This window comes from Vigna umbellata, chromosome 1, assembly GCF_029865625.1.
Source record: "Vigna umbellata cultivar VRB3 chromosome 1, Vumbellata_1.0, whole genome shotgun sequence".
NCBI classification, from domain to species: domain Eukaryota; kingdom Viridiplantae; phylum Streptophyta; class Magnoliopsida; order Fabales; family Fabaceae; genus Vigna; species Vigna umbellata.
In genome coordinates, this window is record NC_142165.1 from 84,139,275 (window position 1) to 84,167,205 (window position 27,931).

Genomic DNA, 27,931 nt, shown 5'->3' on the forward strand with positions numbered 1-27,931 from the left:
CTAGAAGTGTTTATCAAGAAAATTGTATGATTTTTATTTTTTGAGAAGTTAATTTTTTGTAATAATTAAGTCTATGCATTTTAACTGCTTTTTATATTCAATGGAATTAAGATCTGTTTAAATGAATTTATTTTTCATAAGATTTAACATGTTTATTTAAAAGTTATCCGAAAATGATTCATAACATTATCGTTGACTCGATACGGTCGTCTATTGGTCAGTCCATGATGTTATCAACAGATAATTATTTTTATGACAAGAATAAAAAATAAATGAAATGTCTTTCTATTTTGAACAAATTTATAATTTTAGTACTGGATGAATTTGATATAAAGGAAGCTGTTTATAAACGGAAACACCCCAAAAGGTTAAAATATGAAAGAAAATCCCTGGTTCAAAAAAATCGTTTTTTCATTTTTGTTGATATAAATGAAAAAAAGGGTTTAGGATGGTCCAAGTTGAATTGAAATCAAACATGGGACGAAAACAGCAGAGATTTGGTAATATAATGACTGAGCTAGTTAGTCATGGCATTAGGAATCTGAGTGAGTTGTTCCATGGATTCCTCTCTCTTTCTTTTTGTTTACCTGTGTCGGATCTCTGTCCTCGTGTCTCTTTTGGATTCTTCCATTTTCATTCTTTATTGTCACGGATCTGATTTCTGCATGAGTTCTCCGGGTCTTTATATTTTTCGTTTTACAATCAGAAGGGCTTTAAGTAGTTTAAATTCTTACTGTTTATTGGACAAAATACATAATTATATGCCCTTTTTTTCTGAAATCTGAACTGAATCGGTGAAACTTGGATTAGAGGATTCTTTGGATTTATTCCTTTTCTGAAATGTTGCACTCACACAACTCTGTAGTGATGACAATTCTTCTTTTCAAACAAGGACAACGTACCAATTAGTTATTGTTATGTTGCTGTTATTTGGTGCCCTTTTCTTTTGTTTTCTTCCATGGCAACAGAGCATGGAGCAATATCTAGAGCTTTCTTTTAACTTATTGAATGGAAAGTGGGTGTTATGGTCCAGTGTTGTGTGAAATCATGATGGCAAGAGTGCGTGGAAAGTAGCTGCTGTGGTTGCTAAGCATTGACCAGCTGGAATTTAATCATAATCTCATTCTCTTTGCCAGTTTTTGGTTCCACAATGCCGAGCAATCATGGGAATTTGTGTATTCTTGCATTGCTCTGGTCGTGATATTGGTGTTTAAGTCTTTTTTATCTGAATATCAACATTGATAACCCGTTTACAGATTGCTGATTTCTGTTAATCCACTGTTCTTCTTTGACCTAAGTAGTTAAACTGGGATTGATAACCTTAGAGAAATTGTCTTTTTAGATTTGAGTGCATACTATATGACTTTTATGCTTGTTTGATTTCTGTAGCAGCTACGAAACCGATGTTATTTTCCCCCTTTTTCAGTATTTTAGCATCTTCTAGACTATTATTATTAGGGGCAAAACACATAAGTAATAGAACTTGATTTCTTGGCAGGTGGTTAGAGTGTGGCTCTTGAAACTCGTGAGTTCCTAGTGCCCTTTTTCTCATCAGTGATTGTCTATCTATGCTTGATAAATGTTGATAAGTGACTATTTTGATTGGGATATGAATTGATTTGTTGTTTTAAATTGTTGGGTTTATCATTCCTTAATATACGAGGGGGAGCATGTTCCCTGTTTGTGATGTTGAGTTTATCGTTTTTCTTCAGATAGTTGATTATTTCACAGACAATGAACAACAAAGATGGAATACCAGTCACCCAGCAGGAAAAGAGCACGATTGTCCCTATGACAATCATATTAGTGGTGCTATGTGGATTTTCTTTCTATACGGGTATAATCTTTTGTTCTGAGAAGGACAGATTTTTGTCAATATATGGCCAGATATCCATTGGGTCCCCCGAGGAGTTATCAATAAGTCCTCTGCAAATTAAATACATTAGTTTTCCAGAATGCAGTATTGACTTTCAAGATTATACTCCATGCACTGATCCAAGGGTAATGTTACTGATTGTAGTCCATTTTTTCGTGTTATAGGACTTGTAGAAGAAAGTTTTCTTATTGATTATGTATGCTTAAACTTATAGAGATGGAAGAAGTACATCTCCCGTCAGCCTACTTTGTTGGAACGCCATTGCCCTCCAAAATCTGAGAGGAAAGAATGCTTAGTTCCTCCCCCAGATGGGTATAAGCCTCCAATTAGATGGCCTAAGAGCAGAGATGAATGTTGGTACAGGTATAATGTCTTTTAGGTTAACAATAAAAGCTTTGCTTAATTGAAAATTCCTTTAATAGATATTCTGCCACTCCTTCAAGCTGTTTTGTGTGATGTCTAATTACAGCAATGTTCCAAATGAGTGGATTAACAAGCAGAAGTCCAATCAGCATTGGTTGAGAAAGGAAGGCGAGAAATTCATCTTTCCTGGTGGGGGAACTATGTTCCCCAACGGTGTTGGCAAATATGTTGATTTAATGCAAGATATGATCCCAGAAATGAAAGATGGGACCATTCGAACTGCCATTGATACTGGCTGTGGGGTGTGTTTCAGCCTTTTTTTTTTGTATATGGGGGGGTGGCTTGCTTATAAGAATTCTCGAAGTTCCTTTGATTCTAGTTTAATTGCACATGCTGATTTGTTATGCTTTTTGAACTACTGTATGAATATATTTTGAAATCAATATTTTTTGTATCCTAAAACAGAAAGAACCAATTAATTTCATTATGGCTGTAAAACAGCTATTAAGATTGTTTAAAGTAGAAGCACAGGAGAGGAATGGGGGATTAAAACATTTTGGTTTATTCTTCACTGGCATCACTGTTATTGTATCATCCTGATACAAACTTGGGTTTTGGAAAGTGCCAGTGTTGTAATTCCTATTTCTTGACTCTACTTCTGATCCAGTCCCATTACTCAGAAATGTATAGGCATGAGTTAAATCAATTAAACCACCTAACTCAATTTATATTATATTAGGTTGCTAGCTGGGGTGGTAACTTGTTGGATCGTGGGATTCTAACTGTCTCCCTTGCACCAAGAGATAACCATCGAGCTCAGATTCAATTTGCTCTAGAGCGTGGTATCCCTGCAGTTCTTGGTGTCATTTCTACACAGAGGCTTCCATTCCCATCAAACTCCTTTGATATGGCTCATTGCTCCAGATGTCTAATCCCATGGACAGAATTTGGTACTTCTTTCTGTAGATTTTGAACTTTAAAATTTATTCCTTTTTATGCAACTCTTGTGATCATGAACTTCAGTAATTATGTTAGGATATAATTGTAGTTTTGAGCTTTGGCTCTTTGTGAAGGGGAAACCCTTGGAGGAGAGAGTGCTCTCCTATTCTTGTGTTCTATACAATCTATACAATAAAGAATATTACTCTTTTGTCTCTTTTCAATTCTGGGTTCCTATCAATTACCAGTTTGTAGCTGCCTAAATTTTGGATTGAATGCATCTGTTGAGAATACATTCAGTGCTTTCGTACCATGCTGGCATATAGTTTTCAATGAGCACCTGAATTTTAAGATCTTAATCTGACACATTTTACTACTTTGCTTTTACTACTTTCTGTGACTATTTTTGTTTGTTTTGCCCATCTTAACAATTGTGTCTATCAATTTTATAAAATGGTCAATAGAATGCCCTAAAACTAGGAGGCCCTACATTTATTTCAAGCTGTCAAATTCACTCTGATCTTACTGTTTTGATGATTTTTTTTTAATTTCTTCTAATCTCTCTCTTCTTATAGCTGAGAAGTTCACTCTAAATTCTAGTTCTTTATGATGGCTATCTGATCTTAGGTGGTGCTTATCTCCTTGAAATACACCGGATTGTTCGTCCGGGAGGATTTTGGGTCTTGTCTGGCCCACCAATAAATTACAAGCGCAGGTGGCGTGGATGGAACACAACTATTGAAGCACAAATATCAGATTATGAGAAGTTGAAGGAATTGCTAACCTCAATGTGTTTCAAAATGTTCAAGGAAAAGGGTGACATTGCTGTATGGCAGAAGTCCGAAGATAACAATTGTTATAATAAGGTGGTTAGAGATGCCGATCCACATACCTGTGATGACGGCCTTGAACCAGATTCAGCATGGTACACTCCAAGTCGTGCCTGTATTGTGGTTCCAGATCCCAAGTTTAAGAAATTAGGCCTCTCGTCCATTGCTAAGTGGCCTGAACGGTTGCAAGTTCCACCAGAACGGATTTCAATGGTTCATCGTGGGAGTGCTAAAGTTTTCAGAAAAGATAACAGTAAATGGGAAAAACAGACTTTGTACTACAAGAAGTTGATCCCCGACCTTGGGACAGACAAGATAAGGAATGTTATGGACATGAACACAGCATATGGAGGTTTTGCTACAGCCTTGATCAATGATCCTGTATGGGTCATGAACGTGGTCTCATCTTATGCTACCAATACACTCCCTGTGATTTTTGATCGAGGGCTTATTGGAACCTTCCATGACTGGTAATTTGCAAATGTTTGATATGAACCATAATTCTTTATTTATTTACTAACATGCTTGGCTTGTTAAACTAATGTTCATTCCATTCTTCAATGGTAGGTGTGAAGCTTTTTCAACATATCCTCGAACATACGATCTGCTTCACCTTGATGGACTCTTCACTGCAGAAAGCCAAAGGTGAGTGTGCCATATGTTTCTATGAATAACAGCCATGGTGCAGTTTCTAATACAACACAACTGCTAATGCAGGATGAGTTATTTTCTATTAATAACCGACTCCAATCTATAAACGGATCCTTTTGTAACCCACTTGACAAGATTTTGTTCACTGCTATATGACTTGCAGAATGTATATATTTGACAATGATCGTTCTGTTGCAGGTGTGAAATGAAATATGTGTTGCTGGAAATGGATAGAATCTTACGACCTAATGGGTATGCAATTATTCGTGAATCCATTTACTTTACGGATGCTATCGCAACCATTGGTAAGGGTATGCGTTGGGAGTGTCATAAAGAAGATACTGAGAATGGCAGTAACACTCAGAAGATATTACTATGCCAGAAAAAGCTATGGTTTTCATCTAACCTCGGTTCAAGATGACAAATTATGAATACAATATTTTGTTTCTAAAAAATTAACAGTTCAGTTTTTGTCATCTTCAAATTTTAAGTTTAGTCTCTACAAAACTGGAATGTTGATTTTAGTGTTCGTAAGTTATGTCAAACTGTACAATGGTTTTTCATTGGAGAAAATTGTACTTAGTCTGGTAGGACCCCTTTGAGTAATATATTATATAACTTCATTTTTTCAACTCACTTGTCAAGTGAGTAAAATTCCCTAGACTAACAAATTATATAATTTTCATCCTCAATCTAGTAAAACTCTATAAGTTTCCATTAATAAAAAATCTGTAGAAAACTCATTATATTATTAGTTTTTGGAAATATAAGTAGTCATTTAGTAATAATAACAAGAACTAACATGACCGTTACTCGGTAATTTTATCCTTGAACTTTTAAGAATTAATTTAGTTTATTGCTTGTATGAATTTGTTTTTGAAATATGTTATAACTGTACTTTTAATAATTAACTTAGTTCATTGCTTGTTCAAAAAAAAAGTTATTCATTTATAATAATTTATAAATGTGATAACAGCATTTAAAATAAAGGTTAGTAAATAATAATAAAAATATTTAATATATTTTTTAACATGAGTTTAATTTTGATACGTAATATTTTATATTAATTAATTAAAAAATTCCTAAATGTGATTTTTCAAGCCATTATTATTATACAAATAAAAAATCTCATAACTTATAAAAATCGATTCGCGGATAATAACTTATAAATGATTCTCAAATTTAGTTATAAAAAGAATAATCTTCGCATTTTTCCTAGATAAATATTTATGGTATAAATTGATAAAAAAATGTAACTTTTTTAAATTATCGTTACAAAATTCATCAATTTTTTTTACATGTTCTTAAAAGTAACCGCCTCTTATTTATTTATGTCGTTATTTGAAAGGTTGGCGACATGCTAGTTCGGAGCGGCGTGACAATTTTCTTTGCTCCGTCGTTAGGGTTTTTAGAGTTTCCCAAAACAAGTTGGTAGAGTTCGTTCATTGAGAGCAAAACAATGATCGACTTGTTGTTGAAAAAGCCCAATTGGAACGACGTCGTAGACGACGACGATTCAACTCGATCCAAATTGTGTCTTTTGAACGACTTGGAAACCGTTATTTGGTCCGCGGTGGGTCGCGCCGAAGCGCGTTTATGGCTCTGCAACACGGTCGCGGGTTTCAACTGCGTGACTTTCGTCGATCAGCGTGACCTGTTTCGGGCTTTGCTAAGAACACGACGGACGAAGCGCGATTTGGCGTCTCAGCTTCTGCATTTCATGGTTGACACTTCGCCGCACAAACTTGGTTCCGTTTTGGCTCGGAGGTGTCACGTTCTTGAGAAGTTTTTTCAAGGTTAGTCCGTTTGCACATTCTTTGCTCTTTTAAAGTGTTGTTGGGAGTAGTTACTGAAGTTGCTGTTAATTGGGAACAAAAGCTCTGAATTTTGGTTGTGTTGCAATTTGTACGGACTCTTAAAGACTGCAATTTTTGGTTGTATTGAGGCCACGGTTGGTGGTCTCAATTTCAAAGCTTTTTTAAATTATGATCATGTTCTCGTTGCAATGATGTCATAGGAAACTGTGGACATACTGGTGAATTGCTGTCGGAATGCTGTAACAGTGACTTCAAAAACCTGGACATTGGGGTTGAAATTGTGGTCAAGGATTGTTTTTTGAAATACGTATTCATATCCAATACTTTAGGATAATATTTATTAATAAAGTATCTAATATATAAATCATATAAGAATTTTCATACATTTTTCAATATGCATATATTAAGAGGTTAGGGTTTATTCTATTATTATATTATCGGTGTATCATAAATGTGTCATATCTTAGGATGTGCCAGGGGTGAAAACAATGCATTTTATGATCAAGTAGATATAGAAACTTGAAGGATTGGAAAAACTAAAAGTGATGAAGAATGCATATACTATAAATTGGGTCTTTCTCCTTTCTTATACTCTTTTGTTTATAGCGATATCTTGTTGCTCTCTGATTGAAACAGTGTAACATTTGTGGATTTAACCTTGTCTTTTTTTAGTGGTTTCTGGTTGAACTTTATATATATGTGATGGGTGCTCTAGTATTCATTAAATCGAACTTACTATGATTTGTGAGTTTTTCATGATAGCAAAACAAGTGTGTGGATCAGTTCTTTCTTTGATTGTATAACTTGTGTATGGGATGCAGGTAATCCAAAGCGAGTATTGCAGTGGTTTTCCTGCTCTTCCTCTAGTGGTGGACTAGAGCAGGGAAAAGGTTTTAGGGCACTGTCCCAGTTTGCATTTAAAAATAGAGATATTTGTTGGGAGGAGCTGGAGTGGAAAGGAAAGCATGGGCAGTCGCCAGCAGTGGTTGCTACTAAGCCCCATTATTTTCTAGATTTGGATATTCTCCAAACTGTAGAAAACTTTCTAGAACATGTACCTGAGTTTTGGTCATCTGATGAGTTTGCTGAGTCAGTGAAGGATGGTGATATTTTTTTTATTGATAGGTCCTTCTTTGTGAAATATTTCATTGATTTAATGTATAAGGAGGAATTTAAAGATATATGGGATGTTGTAAATGAATTTCTCGGGCAGCAGCCCTTCTCCTCTCTGTGTGGACGTCTTCTTATTGCTCTTGAAGATCAAGACTTATGCTACCTTGTGGAATCACTTTGTAAATCTCTTGGCCCTAGAATGGATCTTCAACATTCCAATGACATCTCTAATTTGTTTGTGATTTTAGTTTTTAAATGTGGTGCTTATGGATCTATTGACCAGTTACTGCTGCTAAATGCTGTCACTGCACAGGCGAGGCAGCTTCTACGCCTTTTACGTGATGAAGAGGCTTGGGAACCACATGAAAAAATCAATGAAATTGTGTCAAAGATGTCTGCAATCCCAAGCAATCCTAATATCTTGACAACAATCTTCAAGAACAAATATAAGATGAAAACTATAGAAGTGATAAAGTATCTGGGACTTCTGTCATGGCTTATTTACTATAGACTGTCACGAGAATGCCAGAACCCCGACTCTTGGGAGTCTTTGTTCGTGAATAATCAAATTAGTTTTCGTAACTCTGATAAAAATGCATTGCAAGAACCATTAGAAGAAGATTGTTCTGGTTTTGATAGCAGTTTGTCAGTTAGAGTAAAAACTAGAAGAAAAAAGAAGGCTAGAAAGAAGAGGAGGACCTGTTATCGCGATGAAGATGGTGATGATGATGAATTGCTTGATTATGATTCTGCTAGCCAGAAGCTAGTTTCTCTGTCAAATACTAGAAGTTGGTTGCTTTCAACTGATGGGTACTCTTCAGGATTGAGCAGTGTAAGTTCCATAATCCATATATTTAAACAAATTTTTTGGCTTATAAACGTTAGTGGGTGGAATCATATTTGCAACATTTTGGGTGAAAGATGTTGGATTTTTATCAAAATGGTTCTGCCAGTAGATGAGATTGAAGTTACTAAAAAAAACGAGATTCTCCTAAGTAGAATTTGAAGCAGTGATTTTGGACATAGAATAGCATGGTTACATTCAAATTAAAAATGTCTGGTATTTGTTTTGGTTGTTAAAATTGCTGAATATCTTGATTGAATTTTAATCTGATTCAAGGAAGCACTGGCATTTCAAAATAATAACCATATTGTGGTGTACATGTGTTTTACTTCTTGAACACATTGAATACTCCTATCTTCATTTTATAATTTTATTTTATTTTTGCTTTTTTGTCTTTTAGGCTTCTGTATCAATACAGATGGAAATATCACAGACTCGCTGTAATAATTCGATAAACATGTATAATGACTTGTTCGTTTTCAAAATGTCATTTCTCTTTTTCATTTTAAGCCGTGTTTTATATTAATTTTAACACATTCTGTCATAACCATGTCTTTGAATTTTGATAATTTACCGTATTTCTATGTTTGTGTAGTACCTTAATTATGACCCTTGTCTAGTTTTTCAGTTCTTTCTAGTTTATATGAATAGATCAATTTGTCTCTTCTGAATATGATTAGCCTTGACTTTAATTAGCAATTGCTATAGATATTTTGTTTATTACTTTTAAAATATGTTTGATTCAAGTATTTTATTCATGTTTTTATTATCAATGCTCAAATATCATATTTGAACTGAATATGCCCCTCTCCATCCAACGTGGTTCGTTGTATAATATTTATTGTTCTAATTTTTAAATCATGTCACCTTTTATAGAAGTATATGTAGGAAAATCTATTGTTCTTGATTAAGATGAAATAAAGTTACACTCTACTGTTAAACTGATTTTGTAATGTATTATTTTTCTAGGCAGATTTACCAGAGTACCTTCATAAACAGTGCTTGTCTAAGTGGATGACATGGCTGTAAGGAAATGAGGTCCTGGTCCCCACCAAAGAGACATGCTATCATCGTCTCCAAACTGTTGAATAGCAAGATCATTCATTCATCCCTCATCTTCATGTTTAAGCATGGTTTTCCAACACACACTGGACTTGCTAGGAATGGGAAATATCTGAAACGTAAACATGAAAAGCCAGCCTGATAACTTCCTAAAAGGCATTAAACTTGGAGTTCATTGTGAAGAACTGGAATGGAAGCGATAAAAAGCTGTGCTCATAAACTGCTACCATCGTACATGATTGGCAACATGAGCAGTCAACAATATGGTCTGAATTTTTCTATCACAACAATGTTGCCAGGATCATCCAGATTGCTATGAAGGTCATGCTCGGGCTAGTTATGATACTCGAGCTCCATCATCACTTCTGTGGCGGCATATTATATCTGTTAGTATTTTATGTAGCGTAGCACTCCTTATTTTTTGATAAATGGAAGCGGATGCATGCACGTTGTTTGAAGTTGATTTCTTGTGCTAATTTTTACTTTTCAAGCTAGGCAAGGAAAAAACTCAAGGATACTTACTATTTCGGAATGTAAATTTTATACTTTGAAATATACAGTTCAAAATGTATTTTTTATTTTATATTCCAAAGTATGAAATCTGAAATATAATTTTTATTTTATATTTTGGATTTGGATTTTTCTACTATGTATGTTGAAAAAATCTTGGGAATATTTGATTTGTTTAGTAAAAGTGATTTTGATAAAGTCCAAGGAAGTGTTTGATATTTCTCGGGGATGGTTGAAAGATTAGAGAATAATGGTTTTTGTTGTTTGAAATACTTTGTATACATGTTGTGCATTTAATCGTATAAAAAATAATACTTTTTACGCCGGTTTTGGAATCTTATATTATATTTTGTATACGGTTTTGGAATCGTATAAAAGATATGAAGCTTGTGATTAGCCATTCCAAAATGCGTCGATATTATATTATATTATAATAAAAGGCATGATCCGAAATAAGCCTCTTCAAACCCTCAAAGCACAGAATAAACTCCTTAATTGACACGTTGCAGATAAACCCCACCCCAAACTCAACATCTCCACCATTATAAAACAGCAAATCGTGCAAAATTAAATAGGTTCAAAACCAAGAAAGAAAATAAATCAAATTGATCATTAAACACACAGATTTACAATCATTAAGATATTGCAAACCAGAATTAACGATTAAAAAGGTTATACAACTCCATTCACTAATTTTCCAACTTCCTAATTCAAAACTTCCTCATTCCATCAACCAGCTACATTAACCCTTAGTCAAATTGGATCAAAATCACCTCTGCAACATTAATCAGAAATCCACTATGAACCCAATTTGATAGTCAAAGGCGAGCACAAAATTCATTCGAAACAATAATAAAATCTGGATAGAGGTAAGCAATTGGAGTTGGAATTATTCCAAGCAAGAACTGAATCATCACCAATCTATAGCAAGAAAATGACCCTCTACATTCGAATGAGGTAAGCATCCCTGGTACCACAAAAAAAAAAAAAAAAGGCAAGTTAGAAGAACAATCATTCACCCACTGCCTCAACCACATAGAACAAACACTGCCTTTTTCCCACACCAATTCCATTTTCTTCTCATTTTTCAATCATCTCTTCACCTTCAATTACAACAAACAACCACTAATCAGAACAATACTCCAAAATCCCAAACCAGTTTTGAAAGAGACTCTGATTAGAGGCATCTCCGGTGGTGGGTGATGTCGACGGTAGTGGCGCGACGTGAAGCTGCCAGCGGTGTTGGCCATGGAAGGCCCTGTGATGAAGGAGAGGAAAGAACCCACGCGATCTGGCGGAACAGAAAACGAAGGCGGCCGACGTCGGTGGTACCCAGTCACGGCGTCACGACGGCGACGACTCCGCGACTTGCAGCCATGAGATCTAGTCTTGGGGTGAAGAACCTTGATGGAGATGTGGGAGGAGATCTGAAAATGGGAGAGTAAGGGAAACCTCACGCGTGAAGAACACGAAGAGTGGAGGAGTGACTGGTGCCGGCGAAGCTCCGACCGCGACCGGCGACCGGCGACAGGCGGCGAGACCCATGGCCTGACTAGATGAAGAACGCGCGGTGGTTGGCCATGGCGTTACCTGGCTTTCTTCAACATTGCGCCAAACCCCACAAATCATCGCTTGGATTTCGTCGCATATCAACTGAAACTCTCAAATCCTTCTTCATGTATAGTAATCACCTTCAAACAAACACGTCCTAAGAATGTAATAGAAAGTTGGTACAAATGAATAAAAATTAACAAATCAAATTCTAATATGATCAAAATTAATATACTAAAAAAAACCTATTAAAATATTATAAATAAGACAACATTCATAACTAGTGGCAGAACCAGTAAAATCCAAGCACTTGTCGTTAGTGAAATTCACGTGTCAAGAGGGAGGCTCGACACTCAGATGACGAACGTCAGGTGTCCAGCGAAGGGGATCCGGGAATGAGTCAGTGGAAAACAGGTGTCGACAGATGAGGGGACGTCCGTTTTGAAGTGTGAAGCAAATCTTGGATTTTCAGAAAATCTACCACACTCTCTGCATGCACCCTCTTTTTAGATTTCTGAAGAATCCCATTCTCTCCTCCTTCTCTCTACATCCTCTTCATCTTCTCTTTGAGAAAACACTCACTTTCTTTCCTCAGATCACTATTCCGGCACCGTAGAAGCACTTCCGGCGTCAAGAGCTTCCAGATAAACCGTTCGGTTTGTGAAGTTGGGCTGGTAAGTCTTTCTCTTCACTCTGTCGTTCGTTTTCCTAAACATGCAAACCCAGTTCTGGGTTCGTGTGTTGATCACCATTCTTAAAATGAGTGGTTCTGATAGTGTCGGGTTGTCACTTGGTGTAGTTTGAATTGTCGAGCGTTGGCGGTAGAAGAATCTGTAGTGGTGAAATTGTATTTCTGCATCTGGAACGTACGTTCACGCTCAGAGGTAAGGGAAGCTTATTTAATTTAATTTGTATGTTGTTGTACTGTATGAATGTTCGTTAGTTGACTGAATGATTTTGATGCATGATGGTTGATATGATTGGATTGAATGAACGTTTGTTTATTTAATGAGTGAAAATGAAATATGGCTGAGTTATGTTATAATGTATGAAATATATGAAACTTATATGATATGAATTGTATGAAGTATGAAAGTCGATTATAATATGAATGTATAAAGTTATGAAACTATAGGTTTAGAAATGAGACAGATATAAATAAATTCTGAATATGAAATTTCTCATATGAAAGTGTACGTTCGTTATTGAACGGTCATTGACCGTTCGGTTCTTCTGGTAAACATAGTTGAAATGAGATTCTTTCATTTGGAGGGAATCCTAGTTGAGGACGAGCGTCCTCGTGTGATAATACTATGCTTGAGCGTTCGGCCAAGCACAGTTGTATCTGGGTATCATGTGATAAACTAATTTTTTTATATATATGTAATGGTATATTTTCGTTGTTCGTAAACACTACTTCGATAGTATCTTATTATATTTATTAAGCCCTTTTATTATAAGTTTATTAGTGTTCGGTCTTATACCAAGCGCTCGTACTGAGTAGTGCTTGGTCTTACACCAAGCGCTCGTGCTCGTTTCTTATATAATCTATCTTGATGAAACATAGCGTTCGTCTAACTACAATAGAATTTTCTTCTTTACCGTGCTCGGTCATTGACTGACATTCGGATTTCTTGATGTAAATTCAAATAAGCTAAATATTCTTAAGCGTTCGGTTTCTTCAGGTGAATCCTTCTAAGTATTCTTCTCTGAAAGTCTTGAAGTGTATACGTCCATTTGGTTCCGGCTTAGAGCTTTAGTATTTGGCCTAGCTCTTTCTGCGTTCGGTTAGAACTCTCAAGGGTCAGTTCATCTGATTGACTCACTTTGTAAGTAACGTCCGTTCTAGTCATTCTTGCGATATGCAGTTGACCTCGGTTTCCTTCGTAATCCGATAGTAACCCTCTCGGTCTTATTCTATTCTGGAACTGGAGACCTCTTTGTCTCGTTCCAAGTGTTTGTCCTCGTTCTGAGTGAGGATTGAACGTTCCGTATCTGGTGTCTTTATAAATCTTTGAACAAAGAGGAAACTGAAATGATTGATAATGAAATATGAAACTAAGATGATTGATAATGGAAGATGAGTAGAATATGATATGAATGAAATATGTTGGAATTATGAACGAGCGTTCCGGGGAGGAACGACTCATATTTGAATATTGAATTTGTAAAGTATGACTGTGGGAAGCTAATGCTGGCGGTTCATCCTGATGATCCGTGAGTACTCGTCCTCATGTAGAGGAGGGTAGGTCATGTATGGGAACGACAGGAGGTTCTAGTCCTTAGGGGTACTTTGGACAAATAGGACTAACCTCGGGTGGCAGCTGATGAGAGTATTCCAGTTACTACATCACTCGGGTGCACGAACGTCTGTAGCTACACATATTTCGTACAGTCCGGACAGTTAGTCTAGTGATAGGCTTTGTATGATATGTACGTTGAAATTTATTTGGTATTGAATTATTTGAAATGTATGTTTATGCATGAATTAAATTATATAAGCTTACCCTGCGTTTCCTGTCGTGTCTGGTTTTGTACGTCCGTCCTTGTCATTGCAATGATCATCCGTGTGGATGTGAGCAGAAGGAGACGAGCTGCTGGAAGAGGCGCTGGAAGAAGAAAATTTGGAAGAAATCGAAGTCAAGACCGAAGAGTAGGACGTTCGGTCAATAGTCTAGTTATAGTAAGGTGGTCGTTCGATCACCTTCCCTTTTGTTAAGAATGACCGTTCGGTATTTTCTTTTGTAAACCGTTTGGTCAGGTTTGCTTATCTTGTACGGTTTAAATTTGTAACTCTTTCTGTAAGGTCGTTCGGCCATGAGCGTACACTCGACTCTAGTGTATGACTGATCTGGATTATTATTAATGTGATTATTCTATTATATAACTTATTGCTGTATTTTTGGATGTTACAACTAGTATATTATTATATTTAGGGTTAAATATGTTTTTGGTCCCTTAACTTTCAGTGAAAATTGGAATTAGTCCCTCTTTAAAACTTTGGACTAATTTAGTCCCCAAACTTTAGAAATGTGTGAATTTAGTCCTTTTAACCAAATTTTGTTAACTTTATTTGATGTTTCAAACACATTTATCAGTGAACATTGAAGCAAAAATGTGTCAAACGGGATAAACAACTCGAATGCTATCATGAAACGCACTTAAAACATCAAATAAACCTAACAAAATTTAGTTAAAAGGACTAAATTCATACATTTTTAAAGTTTAGGGACTAAATTAGGCCAAAGTTTTGAAGAGGGACTAATTTCAATTTTCGCTGAAAGTTAAGGGATCAAAAACATATTTAACCCTTATATTTATTACACAATTATTAATTTATGTATTTGTACACACTTTATCTCCTCTTGATACGGATGATCTAAAAGTTACATCTTAATAATTATTGTAAAAACTAAATTAGGTAAATGAATAAAAATAAATACAAAAAACACACAAGTGTAAGAGTATAAAGATTAAATGTTAATCTTATAATACTACTTGTACCTTGTAAAAACATTTACTTTATCACATAACTAATACATGAAAATATTACGAAATTACTACCGTGTTTCATTTTATAATAATTCCCTTTAAACTGAAATAATATATTAATATAAAATGTTTATTTTTGAATAGAAAAATGCATGTTTGATTTGCAAATACTTTATACCTCAGTGGATATCCCCACTAAGGTGTTTTGATGATCGTGTACCGTTAGCAAACACTTCCTTGATAGAAAGATGGAGCACGTTCGTTTTTAGCTTGTAGCTATATTGGCTTAGTATTTAGTATTATTATTTTGTTGAAATTGTGTACCTTTTCTAACCATAATTGATGTGCTTAAACCTTAAATAACTATAGTCGATGATGGAGCACTTTCCGACCTCGTACAGCTGTTTGTTTGGAGGTCGATACCATAATCTATATATATGTGCATTTTTAATGCTTGACATGTTGGTGCAATACATCTTTAAATTGATTATGTGATGGAAAGAAAGGTTATTTCTTTTAATCATGATGTTCTTTTCATGCGCATGACCACCCTTTACCGTCCACTCATATTTTATGTATATTATAAATTTTTACATATTTTTTATATTAAAAAATAAACTTATTAAGTTTAATTTAATCTTACAAATTTAATTAATAAAATAAAATTTACACTTATTTATTTACTAAATTGTTTTTATGTAAGATATCTAACATATTATTAAAAAATAAAAAATATCCTCAATACATAAATACATCTTCAAGGGATAACTCAATTAAATCATAATAAATAAGAAATTATGTCATAAGTTTAGTGAATAAATAATTAAAATGAAGTTCTTCTAATTAATATACTATTCACCAATAAAATTATGAAAGTAAGTCCAAGTAAATTTAATACCATAAGTTTTGAAAACACTCTTAATCTTCCCTCAGAAATAATGATTATTTAAATTATTTACTTTGTGTACTGTACATGTCGTGTGAAAACTTCAAGAATATAAAATAAAGAAGGAAGGTTTGAATATATTTTAACTTAAAGAAAAGGTGGGAAAATATTATCATACACGATACAATAGAAAGGAATATATAAATAAAAACAAACATGAGTTAATGAAAGTTTTTTCTTTAAAATTGGTAGTTCCAATTTATTTTTTTTCAATATTTTCAACGTTTAATAAATATATTAATGAAATTCTTATAATTATTTTTTTAGTTTTGAATTAATAATGATAAGTATTCAAATTATTAAAACCCCAAATTTTGATTACTACTATATTAGCCTTTCAAATTCTTAAAGATATACAATACTAAAAGTAATTTTTTTATTCTCAATTTATGAAAACAAATTCGTTATACTAATTTACATTTATTTACAAAGTATTTAGTTGACCTGTTTTAAATTATAAATAATTGAAAAAATAATTTCTTAAAAAACATATAAATACCACATGCGACAACTATAAGATTTATTCAATCTAAGAGAAGTCCTTGGAAAAATAGAAAGAAAAAAAAATCTGTAAATAAATTTTTACAATAAATTCTCTTAATTTAATGTTTTAGAAAAAGTGGACACAGTGTTTTTGTGCTTACGAGCCAAAGTTTTTATACAAAAATATTGAAATATGTATTTTATTTAATATAAATTATTTTCTGTTGTAAAAATAAAACTTCTTATCCATAAAAAAACCAGTCAAAAATACCAAAAGTAAGAGAAATTGACTCCCTTACTAATGGAATAACCCATTATATGACTTCTTTAGTCAATAACTTTATTAGAGTAAAAATATAAACTATTGTATGAAGCTTTTCTAGAACAATTTTCATTAGAAATAATTTTGTAAGATTTGACTTCAAACTTCTGAAAGATTTAGCTAATTTTAAATATGTAAAATATTCGTATATATTTAGAAATATCTAACTCAATAATTACATCTTATCATAAATGATTCAAGAATAAGGAAAGTTACACAATATATAAACATTCTGAAAATTTAAAGATATTAGTTTCAGTAAAAATGAATTTTACAAATACTAAAATTTATTTGATCAAACATTTAGATATGACTACTTCATAATAAAACCACGTGCCTAAAAGTATCACTACTCCAAATGTTTGGTAGTTGACTTTAGCAACATAGCTAAGAATTTAGGCAAGTTGCATTTCAAGAAAGTGATCGTTCGCCAAGTGCGCACGCGTTGTCACGCTAGAAAAGTGAGAAACCTCCGTAGCCACTGGCAAACTTTCAAGCTAGCCTACACAAATTCAATTCTTATAAATCTAATATATATCTTCTTCTTTTTGTCTATTTCTTCCCTTCTTCTCTATTATTTCAATGGATGTTTTCTGCTTCTAATTTTTTCTCTTATCTTTAATCTCCAATATACTTGTTGGGTTATCCAAAGAAACATTTGATTTGATAACATTCATAAATCTATTACTTTTAAATTTTGAGTTGAAAGTGTTGTAATATTTTAAGAAAATGATTCAGTTCAAAATATTTATCAACACCTTCTTTGTTGATATCTTATTAGTGTCTAATTTTGTCTATTTCTCTCTTAAAAACACAATAATGATATACTAGAGCTTGAAAATTGATAAACGTATACCTCCATGATGAGAACATCTATATTCTACATTTTCACACGTTGGTTAAACTATAGTGTAATGTTTTGTAAAATTGTTAGTTAACTTCGTATCTAATTCAATATGTCAATTGTAATACATATAAACATTAAAAGGTCTTCTGAAATCTATTGATGAGTCCATGATTCCTTATGAAGTTAGAAGACTCTTCTTAGAAGAATCACTAGTAGCATGACTAAAAGGATAGTCTTTTTCTCATCCATTGCTTTGAGTTTGTTTATCATTTCTCTTTGTCTTTAGCATTTAACCTTGTATGTTTATTTTGCAGGTTTGTTAATGGCACTTCCTCTTTTGAGGGTGTTACTTGTCTAGAAGAATGAAGGGTTTAAGAGGAGCTTAACCTAAGGAGTGTTCTGACCATACCTTTTCTTTCGGAGTCCCTATGAAGTGGACTTTCACTTCTAGGTAACATTTTTATCTTTTAGATTTTCTTAATCCAATCAAACACTAACATCTTCTCTTCTAAAAATCAACATGATGAACTCTTATCACCTATAATGATTATAAATATTGTCATAACATGAAAAAATCAATTATGTTATGATTGAGAAACATGACATCCTACAATTTTTTTTAAGACTACAGCACTTTAGTTAAATGAGTGGAATGTTTTGATTAAATTAATACAAATTGGTTAAATTTTAATTAAGTTGATGTACACGGTTTTAATGTAGTGGTGCAAACTATCGATGCTCCTATAGAGGCTACATGGGTCATTTAAAGTGATTAGGGAGACCGTGTATTGACTTTCATGATATGAAACAACAAAAAATAATGGAAGCATGAAAGTCATAGCTTTGATAATAAAACCTATTAAATTAAATTTGAAAAATTGCATTTATATAAATCATATTTAACCCTATCAAATTTAGATAAGACGAGTGTATAAGCTTGTATATAAGTTTGGATTGGAGTCTCTCTTTCATGTCCATTTAACAAGAGAGTTTTGGCCACCACACAGCCTTCTAAAAAATGGAGAAATCAAGGTCTTCAGACCAAGTCGTTCTCTTCATCGACCAACATAATCCTAAACCATCATCCATGGAAGCAGAAAATCATCAAGAAAAACCCAGACACCCCATAAAAGTAAAAACCCTTAACCGTCTCAACTTCTCAAAACCCAAATCCCGAATCCAAGAGTACAACTATGTTCCCCGGAACAAGCTTGCAGCCTCTAAAGAAGAAGAAGATGACATTATCCAACCCACCTACAAGCTCACTTCCAACGAAGAAGACGACGACGAAGATGACTGGAAATGGGACAAGGAAGAGATGGAAGAGGATGGCTCAGAGCATAGCACAAAATTGCACCAGAAGAAGAAGTTCAGAGTCAAGTGGAGGCTCTTGATGGAGTGGGCTTTGTTCCTCAATATATTGTCATCCTTGGTGTGTTCTTTGACCATATCTTCCATAACCAACATGCACGTACTGGGATTGGAGATTTGGAGGTGGTGTGTCATGGCAATGGTTACATTCAGTGGTCGTCTGGTTTCAGGTATATAAATATATTGACTTTAGGGTTTCAAAAACATTTCTACAGATAATTTAACTGGAGCTAACAAAAACTCATTTCAATGCAACAATTTATAATACAAACAGGGTGGCTAGTTGGTGTGATAGTGTTCTTCCTTGAACGAAACTTCATGCTAAGGGATAAGGTGCTGTACTTCATCTACGGGCTTAGGAAGAGCATAAGAAACTGTTTGTGGCTAGGCCTTGTGTTACTCTCCTACTGGAGCCTGGTATTCGACGATGTCCAGAAGAAGAACCACAAGTTTCTGAACAAGATGTTTCAGGCGTTGGTGGCAGTTCTGGTGGGCGCAACCATTTGGCTGGTGAAGATCGTGCTGGTGAAGATGCTGGCTTCTTCGTTCCACGTGACCACGTACTTTGACAGAATGAAGGAGAGTGTTTTCCACCACTACATTTTGGATACTTTGTCGGGTCCGCCGATGCAAGACGCGGAGGAGATATTGCGGCAGCACCACCTGACGGGGTCGAAGTCGATGCCTGCGAGGATGAAGATGAAGGAGGCGAAGAACTTGTACAAGTCGAAGAGATTTGGGTCGAGGAAGATCGACATGGAGAAGCTGAGAGAGCTCAGCATGGAGAGCCCTTCGTCTGCATGGAGTGTGAAGAGACTTGTTAACTATGTCAGATCTTCTGGCTTGTCCACCATTTCCAGAACTGTGGATGATTTTGGCAATGCCGAGTCTGAGATCAATAGTGAGTGGGAAGCTAGAAACTGTGCTCAGAGGATTTTCAAGAACGTTGCCAAGCCTGATGCCAAGTAAGTGCATATTCTGATTTTTTTCTTTTTGTTTTTGGATATGTGTGTTATTTTCCTTCTTGAAGTATGTAATCTTTCTTTTTACTGGTTTAGGTTTTGAATCTATTTATCACAAAAGTTGGTGTTTTTGTTTACAGATATTAGGTATAGTGCTTTTTTAGGATTAACATGAAACAGAAAAGATTAAGTTGATATGAGATTTTCACTTACATATATCTGACTATTAACAATGTCTATTTATAATTCATACATATCAAAGTTTGTTTACTATTCCTCATTCGATTGTAGGCCATGTGTATGCAAAAAATATGGGTTAATAAACGTGAAAAGGAATTAGTCTCCAACAGTTTATATTATAGGAACTCGGAAGAAAAGTTGCTGATATAACTTTAAGATCATGAAAAAAATGCTTTGAAACCATGATTGGAATTTTGATAGCGATGTGGATAGACACTATTTTTGAAACTCAAACTTTGTGGGTCGTTTTTTTTTTAATGTTAATGCAAGACTTTTAATTTATATTGAATTCCTAATATTTTATATTAGTTTTTTTAGATCAACAAAATAAAATATATACAAATGTAGAAATACATGACGTATTCTAACTTATATACAAAATTAAAAATTAAATAATTTTAAAATCCAAGTATAAATTAAATTTTACTTTAAGCAAAAATAATAAAATTAAATAACACAATGAATTTTTTTGTCGTAAAAGGCATCACTGTTTTCATTTAAAAGGACCTCCTAGAATGAGAAACTTAGGTGACACAAAATTTCTAAAGCCACTGAAAGTGGAAAACATTAGTGACTAAGGTACTTTTATAGAAAAGGCTGTGCACTTGAGCCTTACAGATAAAGAAGTAATAAGAAGAGAGTGGGTGAGATTTGGACCATCGAGGGCATTTGAAGTGCACATTTTATAATTTGATTTTGTTTTTGTGGTGCATACTATCAGGTCTTAAAATATAGTAGAACACTAAGGTGTACATTTTGTCGTTCATTTCGTACTCATCGTCAGTGGTCCATTAGTGTTGTGTTTCACTGCTTCTTTCATCGATCAATTTCCGTAATTGGTGCTCAGTGCCAATGCGTCATCATGCAGCAAGAGAAAAATACACCCACGCAATTTTTATTCCTTTTCTCTCTAATTTACGTTTTTTTAACGTATTTTACCTGTAGATTTTCCTTCCCCTCCTTTGTAGCTGATACTCCTTTCATCAGTATTTTGATTATGTTTTCTTCGTCCAATGTAGCTGATCCTTGACAGAGAACCTACAAAACAAAATCATTCTGAAGTTAACGATATTTACAAAAACAATGAATATTACAATTATTAGATCAGATTTCATACTTTCCAAAATAGTATCTTTAGATTCCGTGTATCCTAATTTAAGGTTTTTTAATTAAAGACAGTATTACTTATGTTGGGTACCGATGTCACACGTCATGTTATGCATTGCTGACTGCACATTTAGCTCCCAGACTTGAGGTATTTTAACCCAAAGTCTTATTTTGCAAGACAAAGTTGCTGTGTTGCTATATACATCATAAAAATACATATTTTAAATAAAAACCAAATATTTGATATATAATAGACACATAAAAGTATTTACTTTTTCCCTCTACCCCAGTGTGTCTGCTGCAGAATAGTGGTGTGTCAGATCCATTATTTTGCAGCAGCAAAAGATGGTTCTGTTATGATCTGGTGCAAAATATTCTAAATGTAGTGCGCAAGCAAAGCACTATTGATGGATTGTCCCACCAAGACCAGGTGTTTTGGATGGCTTGGTCGGTCTATTTTTCTTTAAGAATAAACTATTTCTTTTTAAGTTCCTAATTTTACCTCATTTATCTTGTGTTTTGATTCAACTACTTGAGACAAATCATTGTGCTAGTGCTTGACTTTTTTAATAAGCAATTAACATCTGAAAATAATTAATTAGCACCAAGTACATATATTAACAATGAATTAAAATATGGTAATTTGGAATTTATTGAAGGTATATTGAAGAAGATGATCTGATGAGATTTTTGAAGAGGGTTGAGATACACACCATATTTCCACTCTTTGAAGGTGCTCTTGAAACAGGACAGATAAGCAGGTCTTCATTCAGAAATTGGGTGGTAAGTTTTTACTGTAAAATAATTTTTGTAGTTAATAGAACTTTTCTAGTTGATTTTTATTTCTTTTAGTTTTTAAAAATGCTACTTGGTAAGCAAACTATTTTTTAATATATTTAAAACAACTTTTTAATATATTTAAATAGTGCTTTTATGAACATAAAACATGTTGTGTTGTGAAAAGTGTTTACCCTAACTTTTCTTTTCTTCATACAGAAAATCTATAGGTTTAAAAGAGTAAATTTGGGTTAGACACACAGTAAGCATTTTGTTATCAGTTAAGCACCTTAATTTACAACAGACGTGTCTGTCTGCAAGTGAAAAGAATAAAAAAGTGTGAATGTGTGGATCTTTTTCTAATTGTATAAAATTTGTATGTATAAACGATTTATTTGATCAGATTCGAGCATATTATGAACGAAAAGCCCTAGCACAGTCACTGAATGATACGAAAACAGCAGTGCAACAGCTTCACAAAATAGCAAGTGCAATTGTCAGTGTGATAATAATCATTGTGATGCTTTTGCTGATGGAGGTGGCCACTCTCAAGATTATATTGTTCTGCATAACACAAACAGTTCTCATAGGTGTTGCCTTCCAAGGTACCTGCAAGACTGTGCTGGAAGCCATAATCTTTGTCTTTGTCATGCACCCTTTTGATATTGGAGACCGATGCGTCATTGATGGAGTTCATGTAATTTCACAACCTTTTTTTCTGATATATATGCAAACAAATTTACTTTATTTGATTGTGAACTTCAATTTTGTGCTTACTTTCACTGACAGATGATCGTAGAAGAGATGAATATCTTGACAACAGTGTTTCTTCGATATGACAACGAGAAAATTTACTACCCTAATGCAGTTTTGCTCTCTAAGCCAATAAGCAACTTCTATAGGAGTCCAGATATGAGTGATGCAATTGATTTCACCATCGATGTTTCAACTTCCATGGAGACCATCCTTGCCCTCAAGAAATCAATACAGATGTAAGTTCTTCAACCATAGATGAGTTTATTGCTTAACATTAAGCACCTTTTCATTTTGTTAATATCTGACATGAGTGATTATGATTTTAGGTACATTGAGAGCAAACCCAAGTATTGGAATCCAAAATACAGTTTGGTAGCCAAAGGAATAGAGAATGTGGACAAGCTAAAGTTTGCGCTATGTGTGCAACACACTATCAACCATCAGAACTATGGTGAGAGAAACGTTAGGATAACTGAGCTTCTGTTGGAACTGAAGAGGATCTTTGAGATCCATGGTGTGAAGTATCATCTTCTTCCTCAGGAGATTCAGATCACCCATATGAATATTGAACATGGCAAAGTTCTGTTTCAATCATGAACGACATTCCATCGTTATGCATTTACCATGTATTACTACCCCACCAATATCACTTGTTAATTACTTATTTGCTTTCAAACATCAATTCTACTATATGCTCTAATTGCACTATGTTATAGAATGGAGTTGTCGTAGTGTGCACGGTTAATTTATGAATAAAAAATACCATATATTTTTTAATGGTAGGACATTTCTGTTTGTATTTTTTTTTTTGGCATGCATTATTGGAATAACTCTTCAATAAACATACTCATTTGCTATTTAGTGTATTTTTTTATAGTGTTAAATAAGTTTATAATTTCTAAAACGTAAAATTAAAATTTCTCACCCTTTTAAACTTTGATATATTTTTGTTTTCAAACTTTAAATAAATGGAGGTCTTCTTATTAATCTAATAATGTTGTTGTTTTTTTCAAGTGATAAACACGTTCTAGACTAACATTTGAACTAAAATGTATCAAAGTATGTAAATATCTCAAATTGTAACACGAAACGTCAATTGACACATAAAAAAAATATTAACACAATTGGGTTAAAAAAACTATATCTATTCTTTTTAAATTTTGAAAATCAAAATGTACCCAAATTTGGGAAGAAATGGAATTATGTGACAAAATTTAGAAATTAAAAATATATTTAACCCTTTTATACAATACATTTAAACTGGAATATGTCAAACTGTGTAAATAACTCAATGTCAACTTGAAGCACTAGTTTACATGTAAATTTTTTTTAATATAATTGGGTTAAAAGAAGTATATTTATTTATTTTTAAAATTTGAAGACCAAAACATATACAAATTTAGGAAGAATTACAATTTTGTGTGAAATTTTAGGAATTTAGAATATATTTAACCAATTTATACAAGACATTTGAACTAGAACATGTCAAATTGTATGAATAACTCAAATTCTAACTTAAACTTAAAATACCTTTTGACATCACTAGTGCAAAATCAGGATTCTAACGCGGCTTATACGCTTCGGTTTTCACACAACCGAAGCATAAGAAAACGCGGTGGTATTTTTGCAATTTTAATGATTTTATAGGCCTCGGTTCAAGGGGAACTGAGACATAATGACTTTATAGGCCTCGGTTTAAGGGGAACCGAGGCATAAAAGCCTGCAAAATCCTACGTGTCCCCATTAAATTTTTTATTTTAAAATTTTTTTGAACACTTTAGACATCGGTTAAGCAGATAATTGAGTCAGTATCCCTTGATATTTTCTCGCGCATGAGCGTCTTTCTCTCCCATCTCCCATTTCCCTTTTCTTTTTCTTGTTTCTCTCTTCTCTACGCTCCAACCTTAACGTGCTTCCGCTGCAGCCACAACACAACAACCACCACCAAGACGCTCGCTCAGGCCTTGGAATCGACCTTAAGGAGATCCCTTCACCTTCCTCCTTGTTCGCCGAAACCCTACTGGACTCCGTCACCGACGTCGTCCTCACTTATCACGAGGATCCCGTTGATCGCGTCACGGCAACAGAGGCGAAAGTCAGTCAAAACCTAATCGTTCCTACTCCGAGCGATGTGAAGCTTCTTCGCAAGCTCACCGATGTTCTTGTGCACGTCCTCTTTGTCAGCTCTCCAATTGACTCTCCATTCTCAATGCGCCTCTCTATTTCCTTCAAATCTTTGTGAATGGAGTCTCTGTCGCTCGCGCTTATCAAACCTTAAACAAATAACAGTGAGTGTTTAGCTGAGTGTTGAATTGGAAGAGTGAAAGATTGTGTGACTAACCTAATGAGCGATTGACGCATGCGCTCTGCTTCCTTTTTATGTCTTGCTTGTGGAGTTGTTTGTCGAAGGAGATCGACTCCGTAAACCTCTCCACTACATCCATCTCCACTGCGAGAGCCACCACAACCCACTGGAGCAGCAAACGCGAAATCAACCTGATGCATCCCATGAGCATCGCCACACTTGTTGTAGAAGAAAGAAAGGGATCGTAGAGAGAAAGATGAAGAAGAGAAAAGTGAATCAAGAGAAGGGATTTAGGGTAGAATATCAAAATTTTTATACCGGTTATATTATCTAATGGGTGTAGAAATAGTTTTTCAACTTTAATTTTTGTCATAGCATTACTTCTATACCTATTATAAGTTCCACAGGTGTAGAAAAAATAATTTATTATACCTATTTCAAGTATAATCGGCACCACATCACTTTTTATACCTTATAAATTTTAATAGGTATAAAAAGTCACTATAAAAAGCATATTTTGCACTAGTGTCAAAAACTATAAAATATATCTTATTCTCATAACTGGAGACAAGAAGGAACTCATTTAACAATTTAACATGTGCCTTTGAATGATACATGACGTGAAGTATTTTTTTGTTTTTTATATCTCCTTCTAGAACCATTTCATGCAACAATACGAGCAATTTAGTGAAAAAAATTTCAGTTTATCCATTTTTTGCCTTTATGTTAAATGATTTTAATGTTGTTTGACAAACATATGAAACATGTACAATCATGATATAAATCATTTCTCAAATAAAGTGTCAATGAATCATACATGTGCAACCGAAATCCCTAGTGGAGTCGCCATCTGTCGCAACCGGAATCGCGACGGGACAACGATCCAAAAAGAAACGAACGGGTTTTGAAAAGAGATTTTGGAGTCGCCACCATAGTTTATTATGGAAAACTACGGAAAAACCATAAAATAATAAGACACGATCCACGAAAAACCAGATTCTGGGTTCGGGAGTCGGTTACGTGTAGGGAAGGTATTAGCACCCTACAACGCCTGCCCTAAGGCAGTACCTTTAACTAAATATGCGAATATGATGTGGTTTTCAAAATGTTTAACTATCCCCTAAAATAAAATTCTAAATAAACAAAATATATTTTTTAGTTTTTTTGGGCCCGACAAGGATTGACCTTGCCCCTACGTATTCTCATTCAAAATGAGAAATTAGGGTTACGTAGTTCTTTTTTAAACTGTTTGAGAAGTTTGCTTGGAAATTGTTTGAAAATTTGTTTTGAAATGATTTTGGATTTTTGGGATGTGAACCTGACAAGGACTAGCCGTGCTCCTACTTATCTCCACTCTTGATGGACAATCAAGGATCACGTAGTTCTGGCTGCAAGATTGCTTGTTCAAAATGGATGTTTTTAGTTTTTGAAGGTTTTTTTTCATTTTTGGTATTTTTATAAAAAGAAAGAGGAGAGGTCTTTAGCACAAGGACGATGCGAGCGATCACACATGTGCTTAACCTTTAAAACATATTTTGTTATTTTAATTAAAGAAAGAAGAGAAGGTTTTCAGTATAAGGACGACGCGAGCGGTCACACGTGTGCTTAACCTTTAAAACATTTTTTCGTAATTTTATTTAAGAGAGAAGATAGGGTTTTAGCACAAGGACGATGCGTGCGATCACACATGTGCCTAAACCTTTAAAATATTTTTATTATTATATTTTTTAGAAAAGAAGAAGAAAAGGTTTTAGCACAAGGACGATGCGTGCGATCACACATGTGTCTAAACCTTTAAAATATTTTATTATTATTTTTTTAGAAAAGAAGAAGAAAAGGTTTTAGCACAAGGACGATGCGTGCGATCACACATGTGCCTAAACCTTAAAAATATATTTTTGTATTTTTTATAAAAGAAAGAGAAAAGATCTTTTAGCACAAGGACGATGCGAGCGATCACACATGTGCTTGACCTTTAAAATGTATTTTTTGTAATTTTTTAGAACAGAAGAAGAAAAGGTTTTAGCACAAGGACGATGCGTGCGATCACACATGTGCCTAAACCTTTAAAATATTTTATTGTTTTTTTTAGAAAAGAAGAAGAAAAGGTTTTAGCACAAGGACGATGCGTGCGATCACACATGTGTCTAAACCTTTAAAATATTTTATTATTATTTTTTTAGAAAAGAAGAAGAAAAGGTTTTAGCACAAGGACGATGCGTGCGATCACACATGTGCCTAAACCTTAAAAATATATTTTTGTATTTTTTATAAAAGAAAGAGAAAAGATCTTTTAGCACAAGGACGATGCGAGCGATCACACATGTGCTTGACCTTTAAAATGTATTTTTTGTAATTTTTTAGAACAGAAGAAGAAAAGGTTTTAGCACAAGGACGATGCGTGCGATCACACATGTGCCTAAACCTTTAAAATATTTTATTGTTTTTTTTAGAAAAGAAGAAGAAAAGGTTTTAGCACAAGGACGATGCGTGCGATCACACATGTGCCTAAACCTTTAAAATATTTTTTTTTTTTTTAGAAAAGAAGAAGAAAAGGTTTTAGCACAAGGACGATGCATGCGATCACACATGTGCCTAAACCTTTAAAATATTTTTGTAAATTTTGTATATATATATATATATATATATATATAAATATTTTATTTTTTATGTATTATTAGATATATATTTTAAAGGGTTAAATATGTTTTTAGTCCCTAAACTATTGGTCGTTTCTGGTTTTCGTCCCTCTTTCAAAGTAAGGTAC

General features: G+C 34.0%; 3 protein-coding genes across 7 annotated transcripts; all 3 read left to right on the forward strand.

The window, feature by feature from the left end:
* Positions 1-356: 356 nt before the first annotated feature.
* On the forward strand, positions 357-5,291 carry LOC124826144 (putative methyltransferase PMT21). Of its 4 annotated transcripts, none has more exons than XM_047298902.2 (9): positions 357-545; positions 1,499-1,525; positions 1,713-2,001; positions 2,091-2,239; positions 2,346-2,541; positions 2,979-3,189; positions 3,806-4,478; positions 4,576-4,653; positions 4,858-5,291. In XM_047298902.2, the coding sequence occupies exons 3-9, from the start codon at positions 1,735-1,737 to the stop codon at positions 5,078-5,080; spliced, it is 1,797 nt and encodes a 598-aa protein (XP_047154858.1). In that variant the 5' UTR covers positions 357-545; positions 1,499-1,525; positions 1,713-1,734; the 3' UTR covers positions 5,081-5,291. The 4 variants fall into 4 exon arrangements, with proteins under 4 accessions (XP_047154858.1, XP_047154862.1, XP_047154859.1 ...); XM_047298903.2 differs by lacking the exon at positions 357-545 and adding an exon at positions 552-1,079; XM_047298906.2 differs by lacking the exon at positions 1,499-1,525.
* A 710-nt stretch (positions 5,292-6,001) lies between these two features.
* LOC148206640 (uncharacterized) lies at positions 6,002-10,120 on the forward strand. Of its 2 annotated transcripts, none has more exons than XM_088104483.1 (3): positions 6,002-6,455; positions 7,298-8,421; positions 9,403-10,120. In XM_088104483.1, the coding sequence occupies exons 1-3, from the start codon at positions 6,119-6,121 to the stop codon at positions 9,460-9,462; spliced, it is 1,521 nt and encodes a 506-aa protein (XP_087960609.1). In that variant the 5' UTR covers positions 6,002-6,118; the 3' UTR covers positions 9,463-10,120. The 2 variants fall into 2 exon arrangements, with proteins under 2 accessions (XP_087960609.1, XP_047154865.1); XM_047298909.2 differs by having other exon boundaries at positions 9,407-10,120.
* An 8,479-nt stretch (positions 10,121-18,599) lies between these two features.
* On the forward strand, positions 18,600-23,692 carry LOC124826147 (mechanosensitive ion channel protein 10-like). Its single transcript, XM_047298910.2, has 6 exons — positions 18,600-19,187; positions 19,292-19,982; positions 21,986-22,109; positions 22,507-22,800; positions 22,893-23,095; positions 23,186-23,692. The coding sequence occupies exons 1-6, from the start codon at positions 18,665-18,667 to the stop codon at positions 23,454-23,456; spliced, it is 2,106 nt and encodes a 701-aa protein (XP_047154866.1). The 5' UTR covers positions 18,600-18,664; the 3' UTR covers positions 23,457-23,692.
* The last annotated feature ends 4,239 nt before the right edge of the window (positions 23,693-27,931 follow it).

What these genes read in the sequence shown, in the direction of transcription:
- LOC124826144 (XM_047298902.2), top strand. Translation starts at nt 1,735, where the DNA reads ATGAACAACAAAGATGGAATACCAGTCACCCAGCAGGAAAAGAGCACG. An exon ending in CTCCATGCACTGATCCAAGG is followed by an intron (nt 2,002 to 2,090) that starts GTAATGTTACTG and finishes TTAAACTTATAG; the next exon opens with AGATGGAAGAAGTACATCTC. An exon ending in TTCACTGCAGAAAGCCAAAG is followed by an intron (nt 4,654 to 4,857) that starts GTGAGTGTGCCA and finishes GTTCTGTTGCAG; the next exon opens with GTGTGAAATGAAATATGTGT.
- LOC148206640 (XM_088104483.1), top strand. Translation starts at nt 6,119, where the DNA reads ATGATCGACTTGTTGTTGAAAAAGCCCAATTGGAACGACGTCGTAGAC. An exon ending in TCTTGAGAAGTTTTTTCAAG is followed by an intron (nt 6,456 to 7,297) that starts GTTAGTCCGTTT and finishes TATGGGATGCAG; the next exon opens with GTAATCCAAAGCGAGTATTG. An exon ending in ACTCTTCAGGATTGAGCAGT is followed by an intron (nt 8,422 to 9,402) that starts GTAAGTTCCATA and finishes TTATTTTTCTAG; the next exon opens with GCAGATTTACCAGAGTACCT.
- LOC124826147 (XM_047298910.2), top strand. Translation starts at nt 18,665, where the DNA reads ATGGAGAAATCAAGGTCTTCAGACCAAGTCGTTCTCTTCATCGACCAA. An exon ending in GTTGCCAAGCCTGATGCCAA is followed by an intron (nt 19,983 to 21,985) that starts GTAAGTGCATAT and finishes AATTTATTGAAG; the next exon opens with GTATATTGAAGAAGATGATC. An exon ending in CTCAAGAAATCAATACAGAT is followed by an intron (nt 23,096 to 23,185) that starts GTAAGTTCTTCA and finishes TTATGATTTTAG; the next exon opens with GTACATTGAGAGCAAACCCA.